The 23,233-nt window shown below is 50.6% G+C and overlaps 1 protein-coding gene across 3 annotated transcripts in view; it reads right to left on the bottom strand.

Annotated features, from left to right (window-relative positions):
* Window positions 1-23,233, bottom strand: part of USP20 (ubiquitin specific peptidase 20) — a 64,626-nt gene that overhangs the window by 31,903 nt on the left and 9,490 nt on the right. For 2 of the 3 annotated variants that reach the window (XR_004256656.1, XM_032233441.1), the window contains exons 2-24: window positions 22,144-22,318; window positions 20,924-20,977; window positions 20,663-20,725; window positions 19,650-19,781; window positions 18,403-18,499; window positions 18,211-18,280; window positions 17,256-17,369; window positions 15,846-15,924; window positions 14,199-14,628; window positions 13,537-13,674; window positions 12,861-12,973; window positions 12,086-12,261; window positions 10,535-10,629; window positions 9,633-9,666; window positions 9,318-9,363; window positions 8,488-8,668; window positions 8,259-8,385; window positions 7,741-7,910; window positions 6,760-6,841; window positions 6,323-6,431; window positions 4,975-5,077; window positions 4,584-4,655; window positions 3,826-4,004 (exon numbers count right to left, since the gene is read on the bottom strand). Coding sequence is in view for 2 of the 3 variants with exons in the window: in XM_032233441.1 (XP_032089332.1) it covers window positions 3,844-4,004; window positions 4,584-4,655; window positions 4,975-5,077; window positions 6,323-6,431; window positions 6,760-6,841; window positions 7,741-7,910; window positions 8,259-8,385; window positions 8,488-8,668; window positions 9,318-9,363; window positions 9,633-9,666; window positions 10,535-10,629; window positions 12,086-12,261; window positions 12,861-12,973; window positions 13,537-13,674; window positions 14,199-14,628; window positions 15,846-15,924; window positions 17,256-17,369; window positions 18,211-18,280; window positions 18,403-18,499; window positions 19,650-19,781; window positions 20,663-20,725; window positions 20,924-20,977; window positions 22,144-22,224 (2,727 nt within the window). In the remaining variant the exon portion in view is untranslated. Of the gene's footprint in view, window positions 1-1,633; window positions 3,239-3,825; window positions 4,005-4,583; window positions 4,656-4,974; window positions 5,078-6,322; window positions 6,432-6,759; window positions 6,842-7,740; window positions 7,911-8,258; window positions 8,386-8,487; window positions 8,669-9,317; window positions 9,364-9,632; window positions 9,667-10,534; window positions 10,630-12,085; window positions 12,262-12,860; window positions 12,974-13,536; window positions 13,675-14,198; window positions 14,629-15,845; window positions 15,925-17,255; window positions 17,370-18,210; window positions 18,281-18,402; window positions 18,500-19,649; window positions 19,782-20,662; window positions 20,726-20,923; window positions 20,978-22,143; window positions 22,319-23,233 lie in introns of those variants that run through there. The other variant, XM_032233440.1, reaches the window with a different exon arrangement.

Genomic DNA, 23,233 nt, shown 5'->3' with positions numbered 1-23,233 from the left:
AAAAATAGCAGGGGTGGGCTAATTTTGTAGGGAAGGATTGGTTTAAAAAAATCACCCCAGCCAAATATGAATTATTATCCCCAGAAGGAAAATCCTCGTGGCTGCCAAGCAAGCAGAGCTCAGAACAGCTGCTTTGGGAATGTTTTTTTTTTCTTAAGAGAGAGATGAAAGACAAATGAAAGAAGAGGATTGTTTTTTTGGACAATTTGGAGAGACAATTCCCCCCCCCCCCACAAAAAAACATATTAGGGACCAAGTTTGTAGAGAGTTCTCAAATTTCAAATTTGAAACCAAGTTTAGAAGCGTAGAAAGGCCAATTTCAAAGCAAATATTTTAATTGTCAAGGACAGGCTGTCCCCTAACTACGACCACAGTTGAACCCCCGATTTGTGTTGCTAAGTGAGAAAGAGGTTGTGAGCTTTGCCTAATTTATGACTTTTTCCAGCTGCCGTTGTTAAATGAATCCCTGCAGCTGTTAAAATCAGTAACACGGTCGTTAAGTGAATTTGGCTTCCGGGATTGACTTTGCTTGTCGTAAGATCTGAAAATCATGTGACAACACACAAATATACCCCGGGGACACTGCAACTGTCATAAATATGAAAAACAGACTCTTATTTTCAGTGCATTTGTAACTTTGAACGGTCACGAAATGAACTGTTGTAAGTTGAGGACTACCTATATGATGACGATGATAATCGTTATTGTTATGTGGTTAATCTTTGGTGAGATTCAAAGCCTTTAGGGCTGATTGGCAGCTCAACAGCTGGAGTCCTAACCAAGGACCTAGGAACTGTTAAGGTAACGCCGGAGGATATAAGATTATTATTATATTACTATTATGCACACACTTGCCTTAGGATTTTAAATATGCAATCCTTGATCAGTTCCCATGCTCCCAGCCCTCCCAGTAGAAGGAAATTCAGGCTGGGCCTGGGGAGATAAAAATTACACCCCTTCCCCTTCATTTTTTTCTATAGGGCTGACCCTTGGCTACAGCTCAGGGGACAAGAGTGTTCTGACCGGGGCTTCCCAAGAGCCTGAGGCAAATTCCTGGTCCGAACAAAAACCCCTTTTATTAATTGACTGTGAATTCTGCTCATTCACCTCCAGCAAATTCTTTCAAGGGAGGATTTACGGTCACAGACCTTATCCGGCTTGGAGAGCTGCCAGGCCGATCTCTGCAGAACTTGGCCAGGAGTCTCAGAGAGTCACGAACCAATTAAGCGAACTAATTTTGTCTCCTGCAAACTCCCCTTTCGCTCCTCTTTTATTCCCTCTGGGAGGGGCCATTCATTGTCTGGCCTTCCTCCAAAGTTGACCCCATGTTCTTTAGCTGTTCCCTTTATCTGGCAACTGTGCATGTGCACACAGGGAACAGGCTCCAGCTGTTCCTCTGCCTCACTGATGTCTGACTCTGAAGGCAGCTGATAACTGTCAGACAGCCCTAGCCCCCTCTCTGCCTCCGACACAGAGCCCTCACCAGAGCCTTGCCCAGACTCCAGGACTGGCCCATCCTCCTCACTGTCCGAATCTGCTGCCAGCTCCGCCGGCCACTGGCATGGGCCACAACAAATAGCAGCACACCCAGCTCAAAGGACTTGCCGCAGATCGAAGCAAAGCAACGCTGACGGACTTTTGAATGCGAGCGGGTTTTATTGGCTGATGTTCTCGGCAGGAAAAAAATAAAACAAAATCCATTTTGGGGCACCGGGATGAATCGTCCGAATCCCCCCATCTCTGCAAAGTAGACCCAGGCGGGATGATGGAAAACAAGGCGGCCCCTCCCTCAGAAGGACCGTGGGAGGGGGAGGAAACGGCATCCAGCAGATAAGAGGTGAAGCCAAACCCCTTGGCCAGGATCTCTCTCCAGGTGAGTCCCCAACCCATCCTTTGCCACTGACATCTTCCAAGCAGCTTCTCCCAAGCCCACGTTTCATTCTGCATCTCTTCCTCCTCCTTTCTCCAGAAAAAAAATAATAATAATAATAAACTGGCTTGTTGAGGGCGACGCCATTCCAACCTGGGTCGAAACGTGAGACTGTGGGCAGGTTTGGGGGAAGAAAGTTGCCGAGAGACCAACTGCTAGGAGAGTGAAGAATCTCTTGAGGATTAGGAACCGGGGCTCCGTCGGAGAAGCGAAAGGCGGAGACGTCCAAGAGTCCTGCTCTTAGTCCACGTCCACAGTGGGACGGCCGTTTGCCTGGGGGGAAAAAACACTCCGAGCTCCATCTTTTGCCCTACGCATCACCCAGGTGGAGGAGAAAGTCACGAGTCTCCGAAAGGAAGTTTTGCAGGAACATGGAGGCGAACGTCAGCATCGACTGACAGAGAATGGGGGTGTCCCGTTCCTCCCCGTTCCCTTGTCAGATCCTTCCAGGATATGCTCAACCCCTTTCGGCGCACGGATGTTAGAGGGCTCCCTCACTTCTTTGTAACATTTGAGGGGGGGGGCTGTAGCCGTTTGGGGTGCGTGTAAGGAACCGCTGGATGAAAAATTCAAGCGTGTTTGTTGATCTGGCTTGAAGTCCGTGCTTGGTTTTAGGGGTTGTGCTGGGCAATACTTGGGGCAGAGACGAGAAGAGCCAAGGACAACCCATTCCTTGCAAATAAATAAGATAAATAGAAGGGAATTGGGGGGTTGCACCCAACCCGTTTGACCCGTACGGGTGAAGGGAGGAAAAAAATATGTTTTTTTGTGTGCCACAAAAGGAAGAGAGAAAAAAAACACCTGTGGCCCAGGTATTCCTTTCAACCGACCAGGTCCTTTCCAGGTGGCTTCAAAATCTTTCCTGCATCCAGATAATAATTCAGGAGGGGAGCCAAAAGGAGAACCGAGACCATGGTGCACCGCTCCATGGTACCTCAAGTCACAAAAGCCCAGCAAAGGTGACGAAGGAGAACGGTGGTGACACCGGATCCTCCTTCCAAGGGCGGCCCAAAATTTCTCCCGGCGAATCCTGTCCCGGCTTCTGAAGGTGGATGGGATGAGAAAGCAGGAGACCAAACCGGACCAGGTGCTCTTCCTGGCCTGGAACCGGACGATTTTGGGACGAATGTAGGCAGGCGAGATGCGGTCAGGCTCCCTGCTCTCTGGCAAAGAGGGAGGGAGAAGCCACCGAGCCTCAAATTAAGACTGGTGGCCAAGGGGCTGGCTGGGCAGAGGGCGGTAGTGGTGAGAGCAGCGGATGGATGTGTGCTGACTTCCAAAACACAGGAGTTTGAAGGGGGAGACGACCTACGGGAAGGAAGGAAGGAAGGAAGGAAGGAAGGAAGGAAGGAAGGAAGGAAAAGTCAAGAATAACAACACAATTAATCCTGGACACCACCGAGTCCAACATTTCTGTTGCTAAGGGACACATTCGCTAAGTGAGTTTTGCAGTCTGGCGCCTGGAGGTTCGGAGGGCTGAGATGGTCAGCCAGTTCCAGGCCCTGATGCCGTCCCACTGGAACGAGGCCCTCCGGCTCTTCGCCCCCAGCGGCTCTTCCCTCCAGCCTTCGCCCAAAGCCCCCCACCAGGAGGCTGAAAGTCCCCCACCCGTCGGAATTTCTGATCCTCTCCGACGCCCACAAAAAGACCCTGAAGGGGGAGACTCTCTGCAGCAACACAAGCGTTCATTGCACGTATCTGTCCCAGGGGGGAGGGAGGACCCCTGATTTAGTAGAATATTAAAAAATGCAAGTAATTTTTCTGCGGACCATCAAAATTTCCTCCCGGACCCCCAGTTGGTGACTGCTGGTATAAATAATACAGGCAGGATGCAAATGTCAACCCTGTTAACTTAACCAAACATACGTCACTTTGGGTTCTCCGGAGGAGCTCACCTGAATGTCTTCCTCGTTTTAAACCGCTCTGGTCTCGGCTTCGATCTTCTGTTCCCCGTGGAGACTTTCCACCTCCTGCACCTGGGCCACATTTTGCCGGATGGCGATCTCGGGGCCTCCGCTGTAGAGCGTGCTCAAGTAGATCCAGGTCTCCTCCGAGATCTGCCCGTAATCGGCTCCTGGAAAAGACGCCAGAGCCGATCAGGAGACACTCTGGCAGCATTTGAACTCAGAGCCTCAAAACTCTGTTCGAGGCAGGTTGGGTTTCAGTCTTTGATTGTGTTCTGACCGAGGCTTCCCAAGAGCCTGAAGCAAACTCCTTGTCCCGGCAAAAGCCCCTTTTATTAATTGACTATGAATTCTGCTCATTCGCCTCCAGCAAAGTCTTTCAAGGGAGGATTTACAGTCACAGACCTTATCTGGCTTGGAGAGCTGCCAGGCCGATATTTGCAAAATTTGACAACGAACTAATTGTCTCCTGCAAACTCCATTCCCCCTTTGCTCCTCTTTTATTCCCTCTGGGAGGGGCCACTCATCGTCCACCTGTGGCCTTACTCCCAAGTTGACCCCTGTTCTTTATCTCTTTCCTTTGTCTGGCCAGTCTGCCCGTGCGCACACTGGGAACAGGCTCCAGCTGTTCCTCTGCCTCACAGATGTCTGACTCTGAAGGCAGCCGATACCTGTCAGACGGCCCCCCCTCTGCCTCTGCCGCAGAACCCTCCTGGTGGGCCGGCCAAGCTGCTTTTCCTCTTCCTTACCCTGTTTGACTTGCATGTGGCCGCTTCCTTTGGACACGGCAATTTTAGTGTTGTCGATCGGACCTGGAGGCTCTGTGGGAAATAAAAACATGGTTTGTGAGTTGCGGTTTTGTGCGTCCTCGTTCAAGGACAGCTACACAAATCAAAGGAGGCGATTTAACCAAGTGGCCTCTACTAATGTGAGGACCTCTCCCCTTCCTAGAATTAATGGTGACCTCATCATCATCACAAGGCTGGGCCTTGCTGGAAAGGACCAAGGAAGAGGGGAATTGATCAACCGGCCGCCCGGTTTTTATCCCACAACTTCAACCAGCAGTGAAGCGGGATGTCACTTCCTGGTCCACATCTTTGTGGGGGTCCCCGTGTCCCACCCCCTCCGCCAGCGTCTCACCGTTGTCCTTCCCTTTGACGAAGGCCTCCCACTCGCGGAACCACTGCATGCTGATACAGAAAATGACGCTGGGACACTCCTCCGCCTGGAAAGCTTTGTTCAGCTGGGGGGGGGGGGAGAAAGGGGGAAAGGTCAGACTGGGGGGAATGAAACCTCCCAGGGGAGGTCAAATTAATCAGGACAGGGCTGAAAGGCAGCTCTTCTAGTCCAACCCTCTGCTCAGGCAGGAAGCCCTATACCGCTCCACACAAGTGACTGTCCAGTCTCTTCTTGAAAACCTCCAGTGTTGGAGCACCCACAACGTCTGGTGGCAAGCAGTTCCACTGGTTAATTGTCCTCGTTGTTAGGAAGTTTCTCAATTAGACCCGAGGTGGCGCAATGGTTAGAGTGCAGCACTGCAGGCTACTTCAGCTGACTGCTAGTTCTGCAGTTCGGCGGTTCAAATCTCACCGGCTCAAGGTTGACTCAGCCTTCCATCCTTCCGAGGTGGGTAAAATGAGGACCCGGATTGTTGTTGGGGGCAATATGCTGACTCTGTAAACCGCTTAGAGAGGGCTGAAAGCCCTATGAAGCGGTATATAAGTCTAACTGCTATTGCTAATTCCAGTTGCTTCTCTCCTTGATGTTTCCATCTACTGCTTCTTGTTCTACCCTCAGGTGTTTTGGAGAATAGGTTGACCCCCCTCTTCTCTGCAGTAGCCCCTCGAATACGGGAAGACTTGCTACCATGCCCCCCCCCCCAGTTTTCTTTTCTCCAGACTAGTCATACCCAACTCCTGCAACCATTCTTCATAGATTTTTGTCTCTGGCCCCTTAATCACCTTCCTTGCTCTTCTCTGCACTTTTTCCAAAGTCTAATTTTTTGTCATGCGGGGACCAACACTGGATGCCCCATTTATCCCAGGTGTGGCCTGACTGAGGATTTATAAAGGCTCCCCCCCAAAATCTCATCCATTGGGGAGACTCCCAAAGTGCAGAAAACTGCCCCAACAGAGCCATTAAAACTCTTAAATCTGCTTTTCGGGGCAACGCAGGTAATCAATGCATAAATCTCGGCTCCTGGGCGCCATTTGTGATTATTTGGATCGTTCTTGGGAACAAAATTTACTTAGCAGGAATTTTGGGCTCAATTGTGGTTGTTAAGTGTACACTTTTTGGGGCAACCCCAGGCTGTTGTCTGCATATTCCGGAACCCCCTTTCCAGGTTCCGAATTCTCTTTTTGTTAAATTGGGAGGGGGCCGTTTGCAAACCCAGCCAGCCTCTCCCGTTGAACCGGCCGTCGGGACTCCCAATCGCACCAGGCCAGCCAGGGGGGGACGGGGGGGGGGGACGGACAGAGGACGTTACCTTGATGAAGGTGTCGATCTCCATTTTCCTCCGCTTCGCCAGCGCTTCAATCTCCACCTGGCACACCGAACAGACGTACAGGTGATTCACGGCTGGGCCACCCCCAAACCTGAGCATGGAAAGAAACCAGGTGCTGAACCAAATGGCGCCTTGGGTTCCGGGATCGAATCCCTGCAGGGATCCTCTATTCCAGACCGACAAGGTGGATTTTCCTGGGTCTGGTCACTCCGGAGACCAGGAGGCGTAGGGAACGCTGGAGGGTTAGATCGGAAGTCCTCAACTTCTGCATATATTGACTGCAGTTAGAACGGTAGTAGGTGGCTCAGTGGCTAAGGCTCTGAGCTTGTCCTCTTCTCCTGGGGAGGGACAGGAGACCAAGAGGAAAAGAACAGTCACTCCCAGCAGTGGCTGAACCGCTGGAAGAGGAAACTCCTCACCTGTTATACAGGTATTCCCAGACATTCTGGGGCAGAATCACCACCAGATCGTCAATGTAATGGTATTTATTTGGTGGAATTCCTATGGGGAAAGATAAAACCAGAGAGAGAGTTAAGAATGAGGCTGAGAAGAGAACTGAAAAATATGACTGTCAACCAGTTCTCGCACTTATGACTGCTGTGGTGATCCCACAATTATGTGAGCAACCGGCTCACAGTTACGACAATTGTAGCGGCCTAGAAGAATGACCTGATCACTTACTTATGACCTTCCCAGCTGGCTTCGGACAAGCAAAAATGAATAAAGGTTGTAAAATTGGGTGGGGTCACGTGGTGCCTCGCTGAATGACCAAATCACTTAATGACGAATAATCCCGTTCTCAATTGTGGTCGTAAGCAAAGGACTAATTCTAGAAGCAAGGTGGGATGACGTGCAACTCCCTAAATCTACCTCTGCCCCACCTCTGACGTGCTATTATGCCTTGCCACAGGCAGTCCCTGACTTACGGCCATTAATTTAGTGACCATTTGATGTTACAACAGCCCTGAAAACAGTGACTTATGACTGTTTTTCACACTTACGACCGTTGCAGCGTCCCTGTGGTCACACGTGATCAGAATTCAGACCCTTGGCAACTGACTCGTATTTATGACGGTCGCAGTGCCCCGGGGTCACGTGATCCCCTTTTGTGACCTTCGGACAAGCCAAGTCGATGGGGAAGCTGGATTCACTTCATAATGTGCACACTGGGAACAGGCTCCAGCTGTTCTTCTGCCCCACTGATGTCTGACTCTGAAGGCAGCTGATAACTGTCAGATGGCCCTGGCCCCCTCTCTGCCTCTGACACAGAGCCCTCATCATCAGAGCCTTCCCCAGACTCCAGGACTGGCCCATCTTCCTCCCCAACCTCCTCACTGTCCGAATCCGCTCCCAGCTCCGCTGGATGCTGGCAGGTCACAACACATGCAGCACCCCCTCACCTCCGTGGGAGCAGAGGAAGATGTGGTTGCTGATGGGCCCGGGCTCAGTGAAGGTGTTGAATTTGTTCAGCCACTCCCGGGAGATGTAAAATTGCAGCAGGCCGGGCTCCTTCATGGTGGCCAACGAGACGACTTTCTGGCGCTCCCGGACAGCCTCCTCGCTGCTTTTTCTATAGGACGTTTGGAAAGAAACAAGAGGAGGCGGAAGAGTTTGGTCCTGTAGAAAAGGCACCAGGGCTAGAAAGTGGGAGGCGATGAATTCTAGTCCCGCCTTAGGCATAAAAGCTGGCTGGGCGACTTTGGACCGACCACCGGGAGACGGTGAGTTCTAGTCCCACCTTAGGCATGAAAGTCAGCCTGGCGCCTTTGGGTTAATCCCCAGGAGGCGGTGAGTTCTAGTCCCGCCTGAGGCGTGCAAGCCAGCTGGGTGACTCTGGGCCAATCACCCGGAGATAGTGTGGTGGTGGGCTCAATTGTAAGTTGTCAGTCGAGGACTCCCCAAACAAGGTGACCCTCACCTGTAAAACAAGACATAAGCCTCGGCGTTCTGCACGACCGTTTCGTGCACCTCCGTCACGTACTGGTCGTCAAATTCGTACCACTGGCCGTTGATCATGTTCTGGCAGTAGGCAATGTAATGTCCACCTAGGACCGAGAGGCCGAGAATTGGCGCGGGGCCCTGACCCAGCGTCCTGCTTCCATAACTCCGTTCAGGGGAGCCAAAGGACGCGGAGGAAGGCGACTTACTGCCGGCCGTGCCGTGGTGACAAATGACCGAGAGGAGGTCGTAGTTGGTGACTTTGGAGATGCTCTCCTTGGCCAGGAAGGGCCGGAGGTCCAGGCCCTCCAGGGGGAAGGAAACGTGGCTGTTGACTTTAAAAGAGTACATGACCTCGTGCCGGAAGCGCTTCAGGTGGATGCAGAGGACCTGGGGAGGGAGGGAGGGAGGGAGGGAGGGGGGGAGTTTGAAAAATGCCTGCTGAGATTATAAATCACTGGCTGCTCTTGAGGGAAAGTCACCATTCTTCCCCCGGCTCCCTTCTTCTCATCTTCCTTCCTTCCTCTGTCTGTTCCTTCCTTCTCCCTTTTCCATCTTTCCTTCCTTTTCCCCCCTTCCTTCTCCCTTTCTCTTCCCTTCCTTTCTTCTCCCTTTTCCTTCCTACTTCCTTCCTTCCCTTCCTCATCTTTCCTTTCCCCCTTCTCTTCTCTTCCTTGCTTCATCCATTTACTTCCTTTGCTTTCCCCAAAGGTGCTATCTCAAGAGGCAAATGGACTTTGTTTTTTTCTCTTCTCATCCAAGAAGCTTCTTCAGTTCTGACCGAATGGCAGGGAATCCCTTCCCCTTTTCTTTCCCTTCCCTTCCCTGTCCTTTTTTAAGAAAACTATCTTCCACACTATGCCTCCCCAATGCATTTCACTCTGCCCATGTCTTCCCTTCTTCTTGAGCCACGCTTCCAGAGCGAGGGCTCCAGAGTGAACACGTACTTCTCACTCCGCAACGGCAGAAGACATCATTAACCAAGGAGGAAATTTAGCCAAATGATTTTGGCCAAACCAAGAAAAGGGAAACAGCTCACCTCAGGCAGCTGAAGCACTTTACAATACTTGACTCCGTTCCGCAACCTGGAGGAGGGACAGAAAGAGGAAAAAAGGGATTGCTCCAGGATTTCTCCTGGCAACTTTGAGGATATGTGGACTTCAACTCCCGGAGTTCCCCAGCCAACCTTCCTTGTTTTAGCTAATTTAGTCGCTTCTCGGCTGCTTCCAATTTTATTCTCCCACCGAGATGCTGAGTGTCGCTCCTCAACATTTGCAAAACTGGGAGCCGCCAGGGAAAATATCTGGGAAGGGAGGAGTTCTCCCCGCGATGGAAGGTGGGGAAAGGGACTTACTTTTTGCATCTTTCACAGCTGTACATGTTGTCGCCTAGGAGAGAAACGAAGATGAGGCAGGAGTGGTTAGGGTGGCCCTTGTTCTGACTTCGGCTTCCTTAGAAAGCAAGAAGCGGAGTCTTGTTCCTGGCAAAATCCCTTTTATTTACACGACTGTGGGTTCCTTTCATTCCCACTCAGCAAGGCTTAGTAAAACAGTCTTTTCAAAGGAATGTTTATCCACACGAACCTTATCTCGCTTGGAGAGCTGCCAGGTAACCAGTTTCCAACCGCGGGGCAAGGCAACGCTTGGCCCAGAGTCTCTTACAGTCACAAACAGAACTTCCCACTCTTGAAATGACCGAAGGAACGAATTGTTTCCTGCAAAAGCCCCCTCCCCATTCGCTCCTCCTTTGTTTCCTCTGGGAGGGGTCAATCGCCTCCAAGGTGTGGCCTTACTCCCATGTCGACCCTGATTTCTTAGTTGTCCTTGTCTTCTGGCAGCTCTTGCATGCGCACACTGGGAACAGGCTCCAGCTGTTCCTCTGCCTCACTGCTGTCTAGCTCCCTCTCTGCCTCCAACGCAGACCCCTCGTCTGAGCTTCCCTCAGCCCCCCCCAGGACTGGCCCAGGTTCCTCCCCAACCTCCTCACTGTTTGAATCTGCTGCCAGCTCTGCTGGCGGGCCACAGCACTGGGAAGGTGGCAAATGGCCGGCCAGGTGAGCCAAGGATGCTGCAAGAGGCGTAAATCCTTGCCACTGCCAAGCGCCCGAATTTTGATTCTATGACCCTGGGAATGGTGTGCCGGTTATGAGGACTAATAAGTCAAGGACAACGTGTACCACCCCCATTTCTTTCAAGGGCCCTGGGTGTGGAAGCCCCACAAGAGGGCTGGGAGCGGCCTTCCTCCCTGCAAACACACCTTTCAACTCGTCTGCGGCAAAAAAGGCAGCCAGGCAGTCTTCCAGGGTAACGACGGGGCCCCAAAACCAGCTGGGGATACAGGACACCACAAACCTGGAGAGAACAAAGGAGAAAGGAGGCACTGCATGAGTCACTATGGACCTGACACCCTGTTTGCAATTGTGGATTTGCACTTGGGGCTTCTGGAAAACCGTGTGTGTGTCTGTCTGTGTCTGTCTGTCTGTCCACAGGAGGCTGAGAGCCAATTGCCTTGCATTCAGTGTCAGAGAATTTGGTTTTCACCATCAACAATATTTTAAAAAAAAGAACGGAAGGGAAGAAGGAAGGAAAGGAGGGGAGGACGGAAGTAGGGAATGGAGGGACGAAGGAAAGGAAAGAAGTGGAGGGTGGAAGAGAGAGAGAGAGAAGGAGAGATAGTAGGAGAAGAAGAAGAAATGTGGAGGAGAGGTAAGGGAAGAAGAGAGAAGTAAGGAGAGATGGGTGGAAGGGAGAGAAAGAGAAGGAGAGGAGGGAGGAAGAGAGAAAAAGAGAAAGAAGGAGGGTAGGAAGGAGAAGAAAGAGGGGAGAAGTAGGGGAGAAGTAATGGAAGGAAGAAGGGGAAGGGGAGGAGGGAGGAAGGAAGTAGAGAAGGAAGGGAGAAAAGAAAAGAGAGAGAAAATAAGGTGGTGTCATAGCAGGTGTGAAGGATGGTAAACAATACATTCCAAATTATACCTTATATCCTTTTAAATGGAACAATAATAATATAAGAATGGCAAAGAAAAATACTACTATGTGAATGTATACCTAGAACTGTATGCAAGAGAATAAATGACAGTAAAAATATAAAGCACAATATAGGTACATAATACTTGACCATAAGTAGCTAAGTACAAATAAATAAAGAAATGTACATAAAAATGGACAACGAATAAGGAGATTATGATCGCAAGATAGAAATGTATAGAAGGGAAAACACTAACTGCAAAGAAACCGATTCGGAACTGCTGTATGATATACGATGGAACTTATTGTTCCTATGTTGTTTTTAAGTTATGTGGTTATTTTTGTTAATGTGCTTATGTGTTCTGTTGATGTGTTTATGTGTATAAAATATTTTTTTTAAAAAAACAACAATAATATTTTAAAATTCACTTGCAGGCGTTTCATTGCCCTGATCACCGCCAGACAGCCTCGGCCCCCTCTCTGCTTCCGACACAGAGCCCTCGTCCGAGCCTTCTCCAGACTCCAGGACTGGCCCAGGTTCCTGCCCAACCTCCCCACTGACCGAATCTGCTGCCAGCTCCAGTGGCCACTGGCATGGGCCACAACAGAAATGCAATTGTGAATTTGTCTCTCTCACTATTAGGAAAATTAGGGGGAAAAAGGCTCCTCCTTCTCAACCACGTGGCCAGATCTGAGCTATCAAAATCAGCGTGCAAATACAATAAACCCAAGAAACCGTAGAGCGGTGTTTCTTAACCTTAGCGACCTTAAGAGGTGTGGACTTCAACTCCCAGAATTCCCCAGCTGGCCTCAACATCTGCAGGCGCTTCCAAGATCCACAGACCTGCGAATGTATTCCATGATGAAGGCGATCCAGCCCTGCGAGGCGGCATAGTTGTCACCGCATGGTCCTGGCTTGATGGGTACATTTTGGTAAATGGCTGAATGCAGCTTAGCCAGATCTTCCTTCCCGGGAATCGGCAGCGACAGATCTTGGAAAGTCTCTACAGTGGTGGAAACCTGGAGGGCATCGAAGGAAGAGAGAAAGTGGAAATGGAAGTGGCCATTCATCGTCCACCTGTGTGACACTGCCAAGTCAACCCACTCTTTAGCTGTTCCCTTCCTCTGGCAGCTCTGCGCATGCGCACACTGGGAACAGGCTCCAGCTGTTCTTCTGCCTCACTGATAAAAGCCGCTGATAACTGAAATACGGCCCTGGCCCCTCTCTGCCTCCGACACAGAGCCCTCATCAGAGCCTTCCCCAGACTCCAGGACTGGCCCAGGTTCCTCCCCAACCTCCTCACTGTCCGAATCTGCTGCCAACTCCTCTGGCAGGCCACAACAACGATGTTTGGAATAGCCCAGCGCACCCATTCCGATAGAGAGACGTTCCCTGAGGATGGGCTCCAGCATGAGAGCACGGAAGGCTACACCTCTTTGGGTCTCGGTAACCGAGCCCAAGTGGATCTTGCAAGGAAAGTAAATTCCTGGTTGCCCCTATCATCCCTAGACCAAAACCTAGGGAAAAAATCCCTCTCCCTGGGGCCAAAATATGGTGTGACTCGTGGCCACAAGGTGTGGGAAAGGGACGGCTTCTTTCCAAGAGCACCGAAACTCACTCGGTCACAGGTGAGGCACTGGACGAGGCTGAGAATGGATCCGTCAAAAATGTCAGAAATGACGCTACGGTAACGCAATTCTTTCTTCTTTTTTCCAGAGGTCAGCAACTGAGCTGAAGAAGGGAGCGAACAAGAACAGAAGGAAGATATTGGCCAAGAGCGATAGGCACTTTGGGGTGCAATTGCAAAATCTCCGGAAGCACCACTTGCACACCAATAGCAGCAGCACTTAAAAGACTTACATGCCGCTTGGCTTTCCAGCCCTCCTCTCTAAGCCGTTTACAGAGTCGGCCTCTTGCCCCCAACAATCCTCATTTTACCCACCTCGGGGTAAGGAGGGAAGGTTGAGTCAATCTCGAGCCGGTCAAGGATCGAATTCCCGGCAGTGGGCAGAGTTAGCCTGCAATGCTGTGTTCTAACTACTGTGCCACCACGCTCCTAACACCATCTTGGCATTGACAGAATCGCCGTCGGTCAATTGCAAAAAGGCAGCTTGGCTGACCTCCTGCAACGAAGCCCACAACCCCATCCAACCGCATTCGCCCATCCCTTCCGATTCCCAGTCCACGGGGAGGCCAGATTCACTTAACGGCCCCAGCAGCAAAGGAGGTGATCAGGCGAGGACTCAAATAACCCCACTGCGCAGACACTTACATTAGACTTACACTCCTCCTACCTTTCTTCAGCACGTAGGAGTGTCCCAGCCTCACCGGGCTAGAATGTGGAGGAGTCGAGAGTTTGGCGTATTCGTGGTGGTGGTGGACAGGGCTGCAGGGCCGCGAGGAACAACGTGGGTAGGCGTCATTATCTGGTTCTGGGGAACGGACGAGAGGCAGTTGGGTATGGTGAGATTTTATTGGTTTTGTTTATTACATTTTATATCTCCTGTCTCCCCCCGTAAAGTGGCTCTGGGGCGGCTTAAAAATGCAGAGGAGAAAGAGAAAGAGGAAAAGATGAAAAAAGGAAGGAAGGAGAAGATGAAAGGAGAGATGGAGGGGAGACGGGAAGATGGGAAAAGAAAAAAGGAGAAGGAAGTTACATAATAAATGAGGGAGGATGAGGAGATGGAGGGAGGAAGGGAGAAGAAAGGGATAGGAATGGAGGAGGGAGGGAGGAAGAAACATAGGAAAAGAGAGAAGATAAATAAGGAAAGGAAGGATGGTTTGAAAGATGCTAAATGGAGGGAGGGAGGGAGGAAGGCTTGAAAGATGCTGAACTCGGAAGGAAGGAAAGAAGGAAGGAAGGAAGGAAAGAAGGAAGGAAGGAAGGAAGGAAGGAAGGAAGGAAGGAAGGAAGGAAGGAAGGAAGGAAAGGAGGGATGGCTCACATGGCCCATACCTGGGGTCCTCGCAGGGCTGGCGGGTTGAGGAGGGGGCGGGAGAAGCCCTTCCGGAGAAGCCCCGCCCTCCACCGCCATCACCGAGGTGTCAATGTCAGCATCTTCGTCGACTTGCTCCGAGTTGCTCCGCCGTTGGTGGCAGGAGAATTTCCGCTCCTTCATCCGCTCCTTCTCGGAGATGCTGCGACCCCCCGCCTCCTCCTGGATCAGCAGCTCCGCTTCGGCTGAGCCCGCTTTGCTCTGCCCATCCCCTTCCCCGCGGTCACTGCTTGAGTCGCAGGAGAGGAACTCGTCCTCCGAGGGGCTGCGGTCCCCCTCCCTTTTGTCATCTGTGTCGCTCGCGTCCAAGTCGCGCAGTTCGGCCGTCATCGGCTCCTTCAGCTCTTCGTGAAGTTGGTCCATCAGGCAGCGGAGGAATTCTTGCGTATCCTGGGAAGGGGACGGAAAGTGACCCCAGGTTTGCTAGGGGAAAATGGGGCTTATCCCAAAGACATCCTTCTAACGAACTACAAAACGTTTCAGTGATTCAAGACATACTCTATTTTTCGGAGTATAAGACGCTCCAAAGTATAAGACGCACCTAGCTTTCGGGGAGGAAAACAAGAGGAAAAAAATCTGTCTGTGCCTCCCAGCAATTTGCCTCCTTGCAGCAAACTGCCCGTTTCAGTTTCAATTTCAGCACAGCCTGATTAGCACAAGCAGCTGATTGCCAGTTGGATCGGCCTCCCGATGATCAGCTGTTTCAGGCTGCAGGGATTGCCATTGCCCATTGCCGCCTTCAGGCACCCCAGCTGATGGTTGGGAGGACAATTCAACTGACAATCAGCTGCTTGTGCTAATCAGGCTGTGCTGAAGCTGAAACAGGCTGTTTGCTGCAAGGAGGCAAATTGCTGGGAGGCAGAGGCTAAAGGGTGGGGGGCGGTGGGTGGGTGGGGCTACATTTGGTGCATAAAATGAGCCGAGGTGGCGCGGTGGTTAAATGCAGCACTGCAGGCTACTTCAGCTGACTGCTAGTTCTGCAGTTCGGCTGTTCAAATCTCACCGGCTCAAGGTTGACTCAGCCTTCCATCCTTCCGAGGTGGGTGAAATGAGGACCCGGATTGTTGTTGGGGGCGATATATGCTGACTCTGTAAACCGCTTAGAGAGGGCTGAAAGCCCTATGAAGCGGTATATAAGTCTACTGCTATTGCTATAAGACACACCTAAATTTTCACCCTTGGGGGGGGGGGGAAGTGCGTCTCATTCTCCGAAAAATACGGTAAGTGAGGCAAGACTCTACCCAATAATAGGGAAATGCTACTTTTGAGCCGAGGTGGCGCAGTGGTTAGGGTGCAGTACTGCAGGCCACTTCAGCTGACTGCTATCTGCACTTCAGCGGTTCAAATCTCACCGGCTCAAGGTCGACTCAGCCTTCCATCCTTCCGAGGTGGGTGAAATGAGGACCCAGACTGTGGGGGCGATATGCTGACTCTGTAAACCGCTTAGAGAGGGCTGAAAGCCCTATGAAGCGGTATGTAAGTCTAACTGCTATTGCTATTGCTACTTCCATAATCACTTGCTGTGTTTGGTCCTGGAGAAACCGAGCGTGTCTCCTCCTTTCTAACCCATCGCAGGGAGGAGATCTCAGCAAAGGGAATGGGCTCACCTGTTGTGCGTAGCCCCGGAACATGGGGTTGATCAGCTTGATGCTGTGGGAGAGGCTGTTGGGGACCACGTAGCTGGGGCTAGGAGGAAGGGAGGACAAGCCGACAATTGAGAGGCCGTTTAAACAGCCAGTGGTTTATCGCTGTGGGGTCCTGGGTGCCCTCTGAGCTGGGTGGCTTCCTTACAGACCTTTCAAGGCCCAGCAAGGGAACATCATCAGGACTAGTGAGTGTGGGGTTTGCTCCCTGTTTATGTACAGGAGCTCGGAGATTGGCTGCTTGCTTGCAAGACGTTGCACTACCTAACTAGTAGGGAGTGGGGAGAGGAGGACGAGGAAAAGGACTGCGGCGCCCTTGGTGCTCTCTGAGCGTGCTTGTTTTCTTGCAGACGTTTCATTGCCCAACTAGGTTACATCCTCAGTGCTAGTGAGTGTGGCTCACTCTCTTTATATCAGTGTTTCTCAACCTTGGTGACTTTAAGTCCTGTGGACTTCAACTCCCAGAATCCCACAGCTCTCTTTATATCAGTGTTTCTCAACCTTGGTGACTTTAAGTCCTGTGGACTTCAACTCCCAGAATCCCACAGCTCTCTTTATATCAGTGTTTCTCAACCTTGGTGACTTTAAGTCCTGTGGACTTCAACTCCCAGAATCCCACAGCTCTCTTTATATCAGTGTTTCTCAACCTTGGTGACTTTAAGTCCTGTGGACTTCAACTCCCAGAATCCCACAGCTCTCTTTATATCAGTGTTTCTCAACCTTGGTGACTTTAAGTCCTGTGGACTTCAACTCCCAGAATCCCACAGCTCTCTTTATATCAGTGTTTCTCAACCTTGGTGACTTTAAGTCCTGTGGACTTCAACTCCCAGAATCCCACAGCTCTCTTTATATCAGTGTTTCTCAACCTTGGTGACTTTAAGTCCTGTGGACTTAAAGTCACCAAGGTTGAGAAACACTGCTTTATATACAGTGGCTTGGAGCTTGGATGTTTGATTGTTTCATGACCTGACTAGGTAACGTCATCATTGTCACCTTACACAGTCCAGAAATGAAATCAATCTCCAAGCCACGGCATATAAACAGAGTGAGCCGCACTCACTAGCACTGAGGATGTAACCTAGTTGGGCAATGAAACGTCTGCAAAAGAAACCAAGCCAGCTCAGAAAGCACCAAGGGCCTCGCAGCCCTTTTCCTCGTCCTCAACCCCCGCTCAGAGCTTCTCTATATAAACCGGAGCAAACCTCACGTCCTCCTAGCACGGGTGACGTTACCTAGTTTGGTAATGGAAAGTCTACAAGAAGATAGGGATCAGTGAGAGAAGTGTGTGTTTTCCCTATCCGTGCATCCACCCACCACCCAGGCTAAGAATGTACTTTTACCTCCCACAAGCTGGGCTGCCCTCAACCAACTCACCGTTTTCTGTGCCAGACCTCGGATATCAGCTTCTGGTAGCTTTTGCAGAGCGCCGGCTTCTTGTCGGTTCTCACGAGGCCCCCGCATTCCAGGAAGAACTGCGTGAGTGGGGGGCTAAAGCGGAGGCAAGAAGGCCGGAGAGAACATTTCCGTCCGTTTCGTGCAACGTCACAGACCAAAGAGAGCATCTCCTCCATTCAAACATGCAGCCGGCCCTCGACTTACGGACACAACTGAGCCCAATGCTTCTGTTGCTAAGCGAGACGGTTGCTAAAAGCGAGCTTTGCCCCATTTTACGACCTTCCGTGCGAGAGTTGTTAAGGGAATCACTGCACTTGTTCAGTTAGTAATACGGTTGTTAAGCGAATCTGGCTTCCTAATTGACTTTGCCAGGAGGTCGCAAAAGGGGACCGCGGCGACCATTTCTTCACACTTAACGGCCGCTGAAGCATCCTCCATGGTCAGGTGATCAAAAATTCTGGTTCTTGGCAACTGACTCAGATTTACGACGGTCGCAGTGCAACCTTCTGACCGGCAGACAAGGGGTTGGCCAGGCTGCTTTAACCACCACGCAACTAACTTAACAAACGCAAATTCTTCGCTTAAGAACGGTGGCAAGAAAAGTCGTAAACGAGCCACAGTGGCGGAGTGGTCAGAGCGCAGCACTGCAGGCTCCTTCTGCTGACTGCCTGCAATTTGGCAGTTCGAATCTCACCAGGCTCAAAAGTTGACTCGGCCTCCCGTCCTTCCAGGGTGGGTAAAATAAGGACCCGGATGGTTGGGGTTTGCAAGAGGCTGACTCTGCACACCGCTTGGAGAGGGCTGTCAAAGCACCATGAAGCGGTGTATTAAGTGCTAATGCTAGTAAAATGTGGCAAGCGTTTCACTTAGCAACCTAAACTTTGGGCTCCGTTGTGGTCATAACTCGAAGACCACCTGTAATGAAAGTACTTACCAGTTCGAGAGCGCCTGGAGAGCAGCGTTCATGTAACACGAATTCCCAAGGTTTTTCATCCCCGTAAGGCCTAAAGGGGGCAGGAATGGAGTGTGTGAAGCTCTGCAGACCCCCTTCTTTCTGTTTATAACTCTTTGGTTCTCCCACCAGCCCCCCCCCCCCCCCCCCCCAAAATGACCCCAACCAGCTCACCTCTTGGTTTGAGGTCGTCGTCTTCTGATTCCGACTCTCCTTCGTCAGCAACAGCAATCGGAACAGCTTTGAGTGGATGGACAGGTGGGGGAGCCTCCTGGAGCAGGAATGGGGAAAGCAAGATTTGGGGTGAGGTGGGGGGGGCGCAGCGTTCGCCTTTCAAAGCCTGCTGTGGTCCACCAGCAGATTCAGAGAGTGAGGAGGAAGATGGGCCAGTGCTGGAGTCTGGGGAAAGGCTCTGAGGAGGGCTCTGCGTCGGAGGCAGAGAGGGGGGCCAGGGCCGTCTGGGAGTTATGTGCTGCCTCCGGAGCCTCCGGAGTCTGACATGAGCCAGGCGGAGGGACAGGTTCCCTCTGTTCCCAGTGCGCGTATGCGCAGAGCTGCCAGAAGGCAAGAACAGTTAAGACAGAAGGGACGACTCGGGAGTAAGGCTTGGAGGTGATTGGCCCCTCCCATAGGGCATAAAGGAGGAGCAAAGACAGGGGAGCCTTTGAGGAAGCAACTTGGTTCATGCCGGTCAATTTACCTTCTGAAGCCCCGTTCTGACTCTTCGCTCCGTGTGGCCTTGCCAAGCTAACTGCCAATTAGGTCTTTGGCAAAGTTTCAAGGGAGATAAAGGTGGGTGCTTATCAGCCTTCTCCCGAAGGACTTTGGCAGACTTCTGTCGGACTATTTACAAACTATTTGGGACTCATTACGGGCTGTGAATGAACATAATTCTCAGCCGTTAAAATAAAGAGAGGGTTTTGGGAACTAAGCGTGTGCTTTTTACTGTCTCGGGAAGCCTAGGTCAGAACGAAAGCCATCATCCGGGTCCTCGCAACGCACTCGGTCCCCCTGAAAGCATCGGTGCTCAGGATGCCCGTCTTTTAAGCACCCGTGTAAACCTCAGGAGCCAAAATGCGCTCAGCAACTCTTTTTTGAGCCGAGGTGGCGCAGTGGTTAGAGTGCAGCACTGCCGGCTACTTCAGCTGACTGCAGTTCTGCAGTTCGGCTGTTCAGATCTCACCGGCTCAGGGTTGACTCAGCCTCCCATCCTTCCGAGGTGGGTGAAATGAGGACCCAGACTGTTGTTGGGGGCAATATGCTGACTCTGTAAACCGCTTAGAGAGGGCTGAAAGCCCTATGAAGCGGTATATAAGTCTAACTGCTATTGCTATTGCTATTTTGTGTTCTTCAACCGAGGGGTGGGGTGGTAGAGGAGGAGGAATGCAATCAGCACAGTCCACAAAAAACCGCTCACCTACCTGTTCCATAAATTTGGAAGGCGGGTTGGTAGGATGGGAAGCCAGGTTTTGGTCCAAGAACACCTCCTTCTCGCACGCGTAGCACCAGACCCGAAAAGTGGTCAGGTTCACCGTCAAATTGTGCTTTTTGGCCTGGGTGCAGATTGAGGGGGAAAGGAAGAAAGGAAAGGAAAAAGGAGAAAAAGAAAAGAACACCACCACCACCACCCGCAGAAATTAGGGTTTGTGATTCAGAGACTTCACCAACTTAACAGAATAACAGAGTTGGAAAGGACCTTGGAGGTCTTCCAGTCCAACCCTCTGCTCAGGCAAGAAACCTTATACCGTTTCAAATAAATGATTGTCCAGTCTCTTCTTGAAAACTTCCAATGATGGAGCAACCACAACTTCTGGAGGCAAGGAGTTCCACTGGTTAATTAGTCTCACTGTCGGGAAATTCCTCCTAGATTGGATTTCTCCTTGATTAATTTCCATCCTTTGCTTCTTGTTCTGCCTTCAGGTGCTTTGGAGAGTAGCTTGACCCTTCCCAGCCCCTCAAATACTGGTAGATTGACATACCCACTTCCTGCAACTGTTCTTCGTATATTTTAACCTCCAGTCCCCTCATCATCTTTGTTGCTCTTCCCGGCGCTCTTTCCAGAGTCTCAACATCAGTGAATCAGCTTAACTCAACTTAGTGAAACGAGAAGAGTGGGGTCAACTTATTTACCAAAGCACCAGAAGGCAGGAGAAGAAGCAATGGGTGGAAACTAATCAAGGAGCGAAGCGAATTAAGGAGACACTTCCTAACAGTGAGGACTATTAACCAGTGGAGCAACAGGAAGTTGTGGGTGCTCCAACACTGGAGGTTTTTAAGAAAAGACAACTGGACAACTCTTTCTATGGAATGGCCTAGGGTCTCCTGCTTAAGCATGGGGTTGGACTAGAAGTCCTCCAAGGTCCCTTCCAGCTCTAGTCTGATTGATAGATTAATTGATTGATTGATTGATTGAAGTTGGTGGAAAGTGTCTCACCTGGGCGTGCAAAGTGCTGTGATCCGCAAAGGATTCTCCGCAACCGACATAATGGCAACCAACCTAAGAGGAGCAGAGAGGCTTATTAAAGCGGGAGCAAGCAGAAGGCGGCTGCGTTTGTAACGCAGAAAATTGTGTCTTTGCTGCCCTCAATGAACTTTCTATGGCCCAATAACTCACCAGATGTGACCACAGGGGGAACACAACACCCCTCCTTCACAAAAGTTTGGTCTTAAAGGGAGGGGGGGAGGAGTGTCTTACCTGAAGGCAGGCCCAGAGATTTGGTCCTCCCGCACCACAAGACTGGCATGTTCCCTAGAGTCACACGAAAAGGGGGGGGTGGGATGAAAAATGTGGACATGACTCCTGGTGTGAAGTTCCCAGAAGACAACCTAATTAATTTACGAGCCTCGAGACAAAGTTCAAAAGAAATCCAATCATTCATTAGGATCGACATTCTGGCGTGGACTCCTGTGGAGCCAAAACTGCTTTCGCTCAATTGCGTTTGAACTTTACCCCCTGTATCCGCTCCCTTCTTTCCTGCGTCGTAATTCATATTCTCCAACTAGGCTGTCGACATGAGACGGAGGAAGGCATGCATGGAATTTCCCCTTCCATGCCAGCCTGATAATAGTCATGGCAACGCTTTAGAAGTTGACGTCTGGTGGTTTCCCCAACATGCCCATTTTTGTTCCCAACAATACCGAAGCGGTGACCTTATGATGCATTTATAGGCTCTATGTTTAATTTAGATAGATTATTATTATCTTGATATTGTTCTTTGATTGCTTAGTAGTGGTGCGATGGCTTAGAGGTGGAGCTCAGGAGGCCGTGAGTTTGATTCTGGGTAGAGGGAGATATTTCTCTCCCTCTGGGCACAATGTGAATTTATCTGCCAAATAAAACTCCGCATTGGCGACAGGTAGGGCACCCGGCCAGTAAATACTCAGCTCCATTCAGACTCCACTCTGCAAAGGATTATGGGGGTTATTAAAAGGAGATGATGATGATTTGATTGCTTAGTATACAAAGCTTTCATATTTTCGGTTTCGTGTCCTCTTTCTTTAATTAAACTAAAAGAAGAATGTCCAGGGAGAACCCAACGTAGCTAAAATGGCACTGAAAAAAGTTACCTAGGACTGTTTTTCACACTTAACGACCGATACAGCATCCCTGTGGTCATGTGAATCAAAATTCAGACGTTTGTCAACTGACTCACATTTATGACAGTCGCAGTGTCCCGGGCTCGTGTGATCCCCTTTTGCGACTAACAATTCACAACCGTGTTACTAAACTTATCAAGGGCAGCAATTCTCTTAACAACTATGGCGAGGAAAGTCATAAAATAGGACAAAACTCACTTAACAAATGTCTCACTTAACAACAGAAATTTGGGGCTCGGCTTTGGTCGTAACTCGAGGACTAGCTGTATTATGCCAGCAAGGAGAAATGTCGCTGCAGAGATGCAGCCACTTGCTTACCTTGGACTTGAAAAGCATATCGTCCTTGGTGACCTCACCTATGCAATCCAGGTGAGGACAGAGGTCCCTTCGGTCCCCCATTCTGTGCCTGGGCTCCCCCTAAAGGGGGCGGAGAAAGAGCTCGGAGAAAGAATTGGCTTCTTTTTTCCAGGCCAGCTCAGTCCACCATCCGTGCCTGAAACGGAAAAGAGAAGGGTCTCAAACCTGCTTCGCTGGATTTGGATGCAGAGGACTGGATTCCGAGAAGAAGGCAACTGAAATATTTAATCTCCCAAAGGTTAAGCGTTTTGTATAATTCATGAGCCCCTGGAACAGGCAGCAGTCTGAAAATGCAGTCAATAAACAAACAGAACAGTAATTAGAATTCCAGGATTAACACTCTGCCTTCTCAATCATAGGGCATCGAAGATGTAAAGAAAAGGGAAAGCATTAAAAATAGGGTTTCCTATTCTAGTCTAGCATCCTAAAGAAGGGTGTCTGGGGAATTCTGGGAGTTGGAAGTCCACCCCACCGAAAGAAAGGTGTTGAGACCCACCAGCAGCCAATGGAGCTGGGAGCGGATTCGGAGGTTGGGGAAGGAGATGGGCCAGTCCTGGAGTCTGGGGAAGGCTCTGGGTCGGAGGCAGCGAGGGGGCCAGGGCTGTCTGACAGTTATCAGCTGCCTTCAGAGTCAGACATCAGTGAGGCAGAAGAACAGCTGGAGCCTGTTCCCAGTGTGCGCATGCCAGACGAAGGGAACAGCTAAAGAGCAGGGGTCGACTTGGGAGTAAGGCCACAGGTGGACAATGAATGGCCCCTCCCAGAGGAAATAAAAGAGGAGTGAAAGGGGAGGGGAGTTTGCAGGAGACAATTACTTCACATCATTGGTTGTGACCCACAGAGATTCCTTGATCAGTTGTCCAGATATCGATCGGCCTGTAAGCTCTCCAAACCAGATAATGTCTGTGACTATAAATCCTCCCTTGAAAGACTTTGCTGGAGGTGAATTGGCAGAATTCACAATCAATTAATAAAAGGGTTTTTGTCCAGACAAGGACAGTCAGAACACATGGTGGCTGGGGAAACCTGGGAGTTGGAGTCCATACAACCT

This window comes from Thamnophis elegans, chromosome 16 (genome assembly GCF_009769535.1).
Source record: "Thamnophis elegans isolate rThaEle1 chromosome 16, rThaEle1.pri, whole genome shotgun sequence".
In the NCBI taxonomy this organism is placed as follows: Eukaryota; Metazoa; Chordata; class Lepidosauria; order Squamata; family Colubridae; genus Thamnophis; species Thamnophis elegans.
The sequence above is the reverse complement of the archived record's forward strand: the minus strand, read 5'-3'. Positions and strand labels throughout refer to the sequence as shown.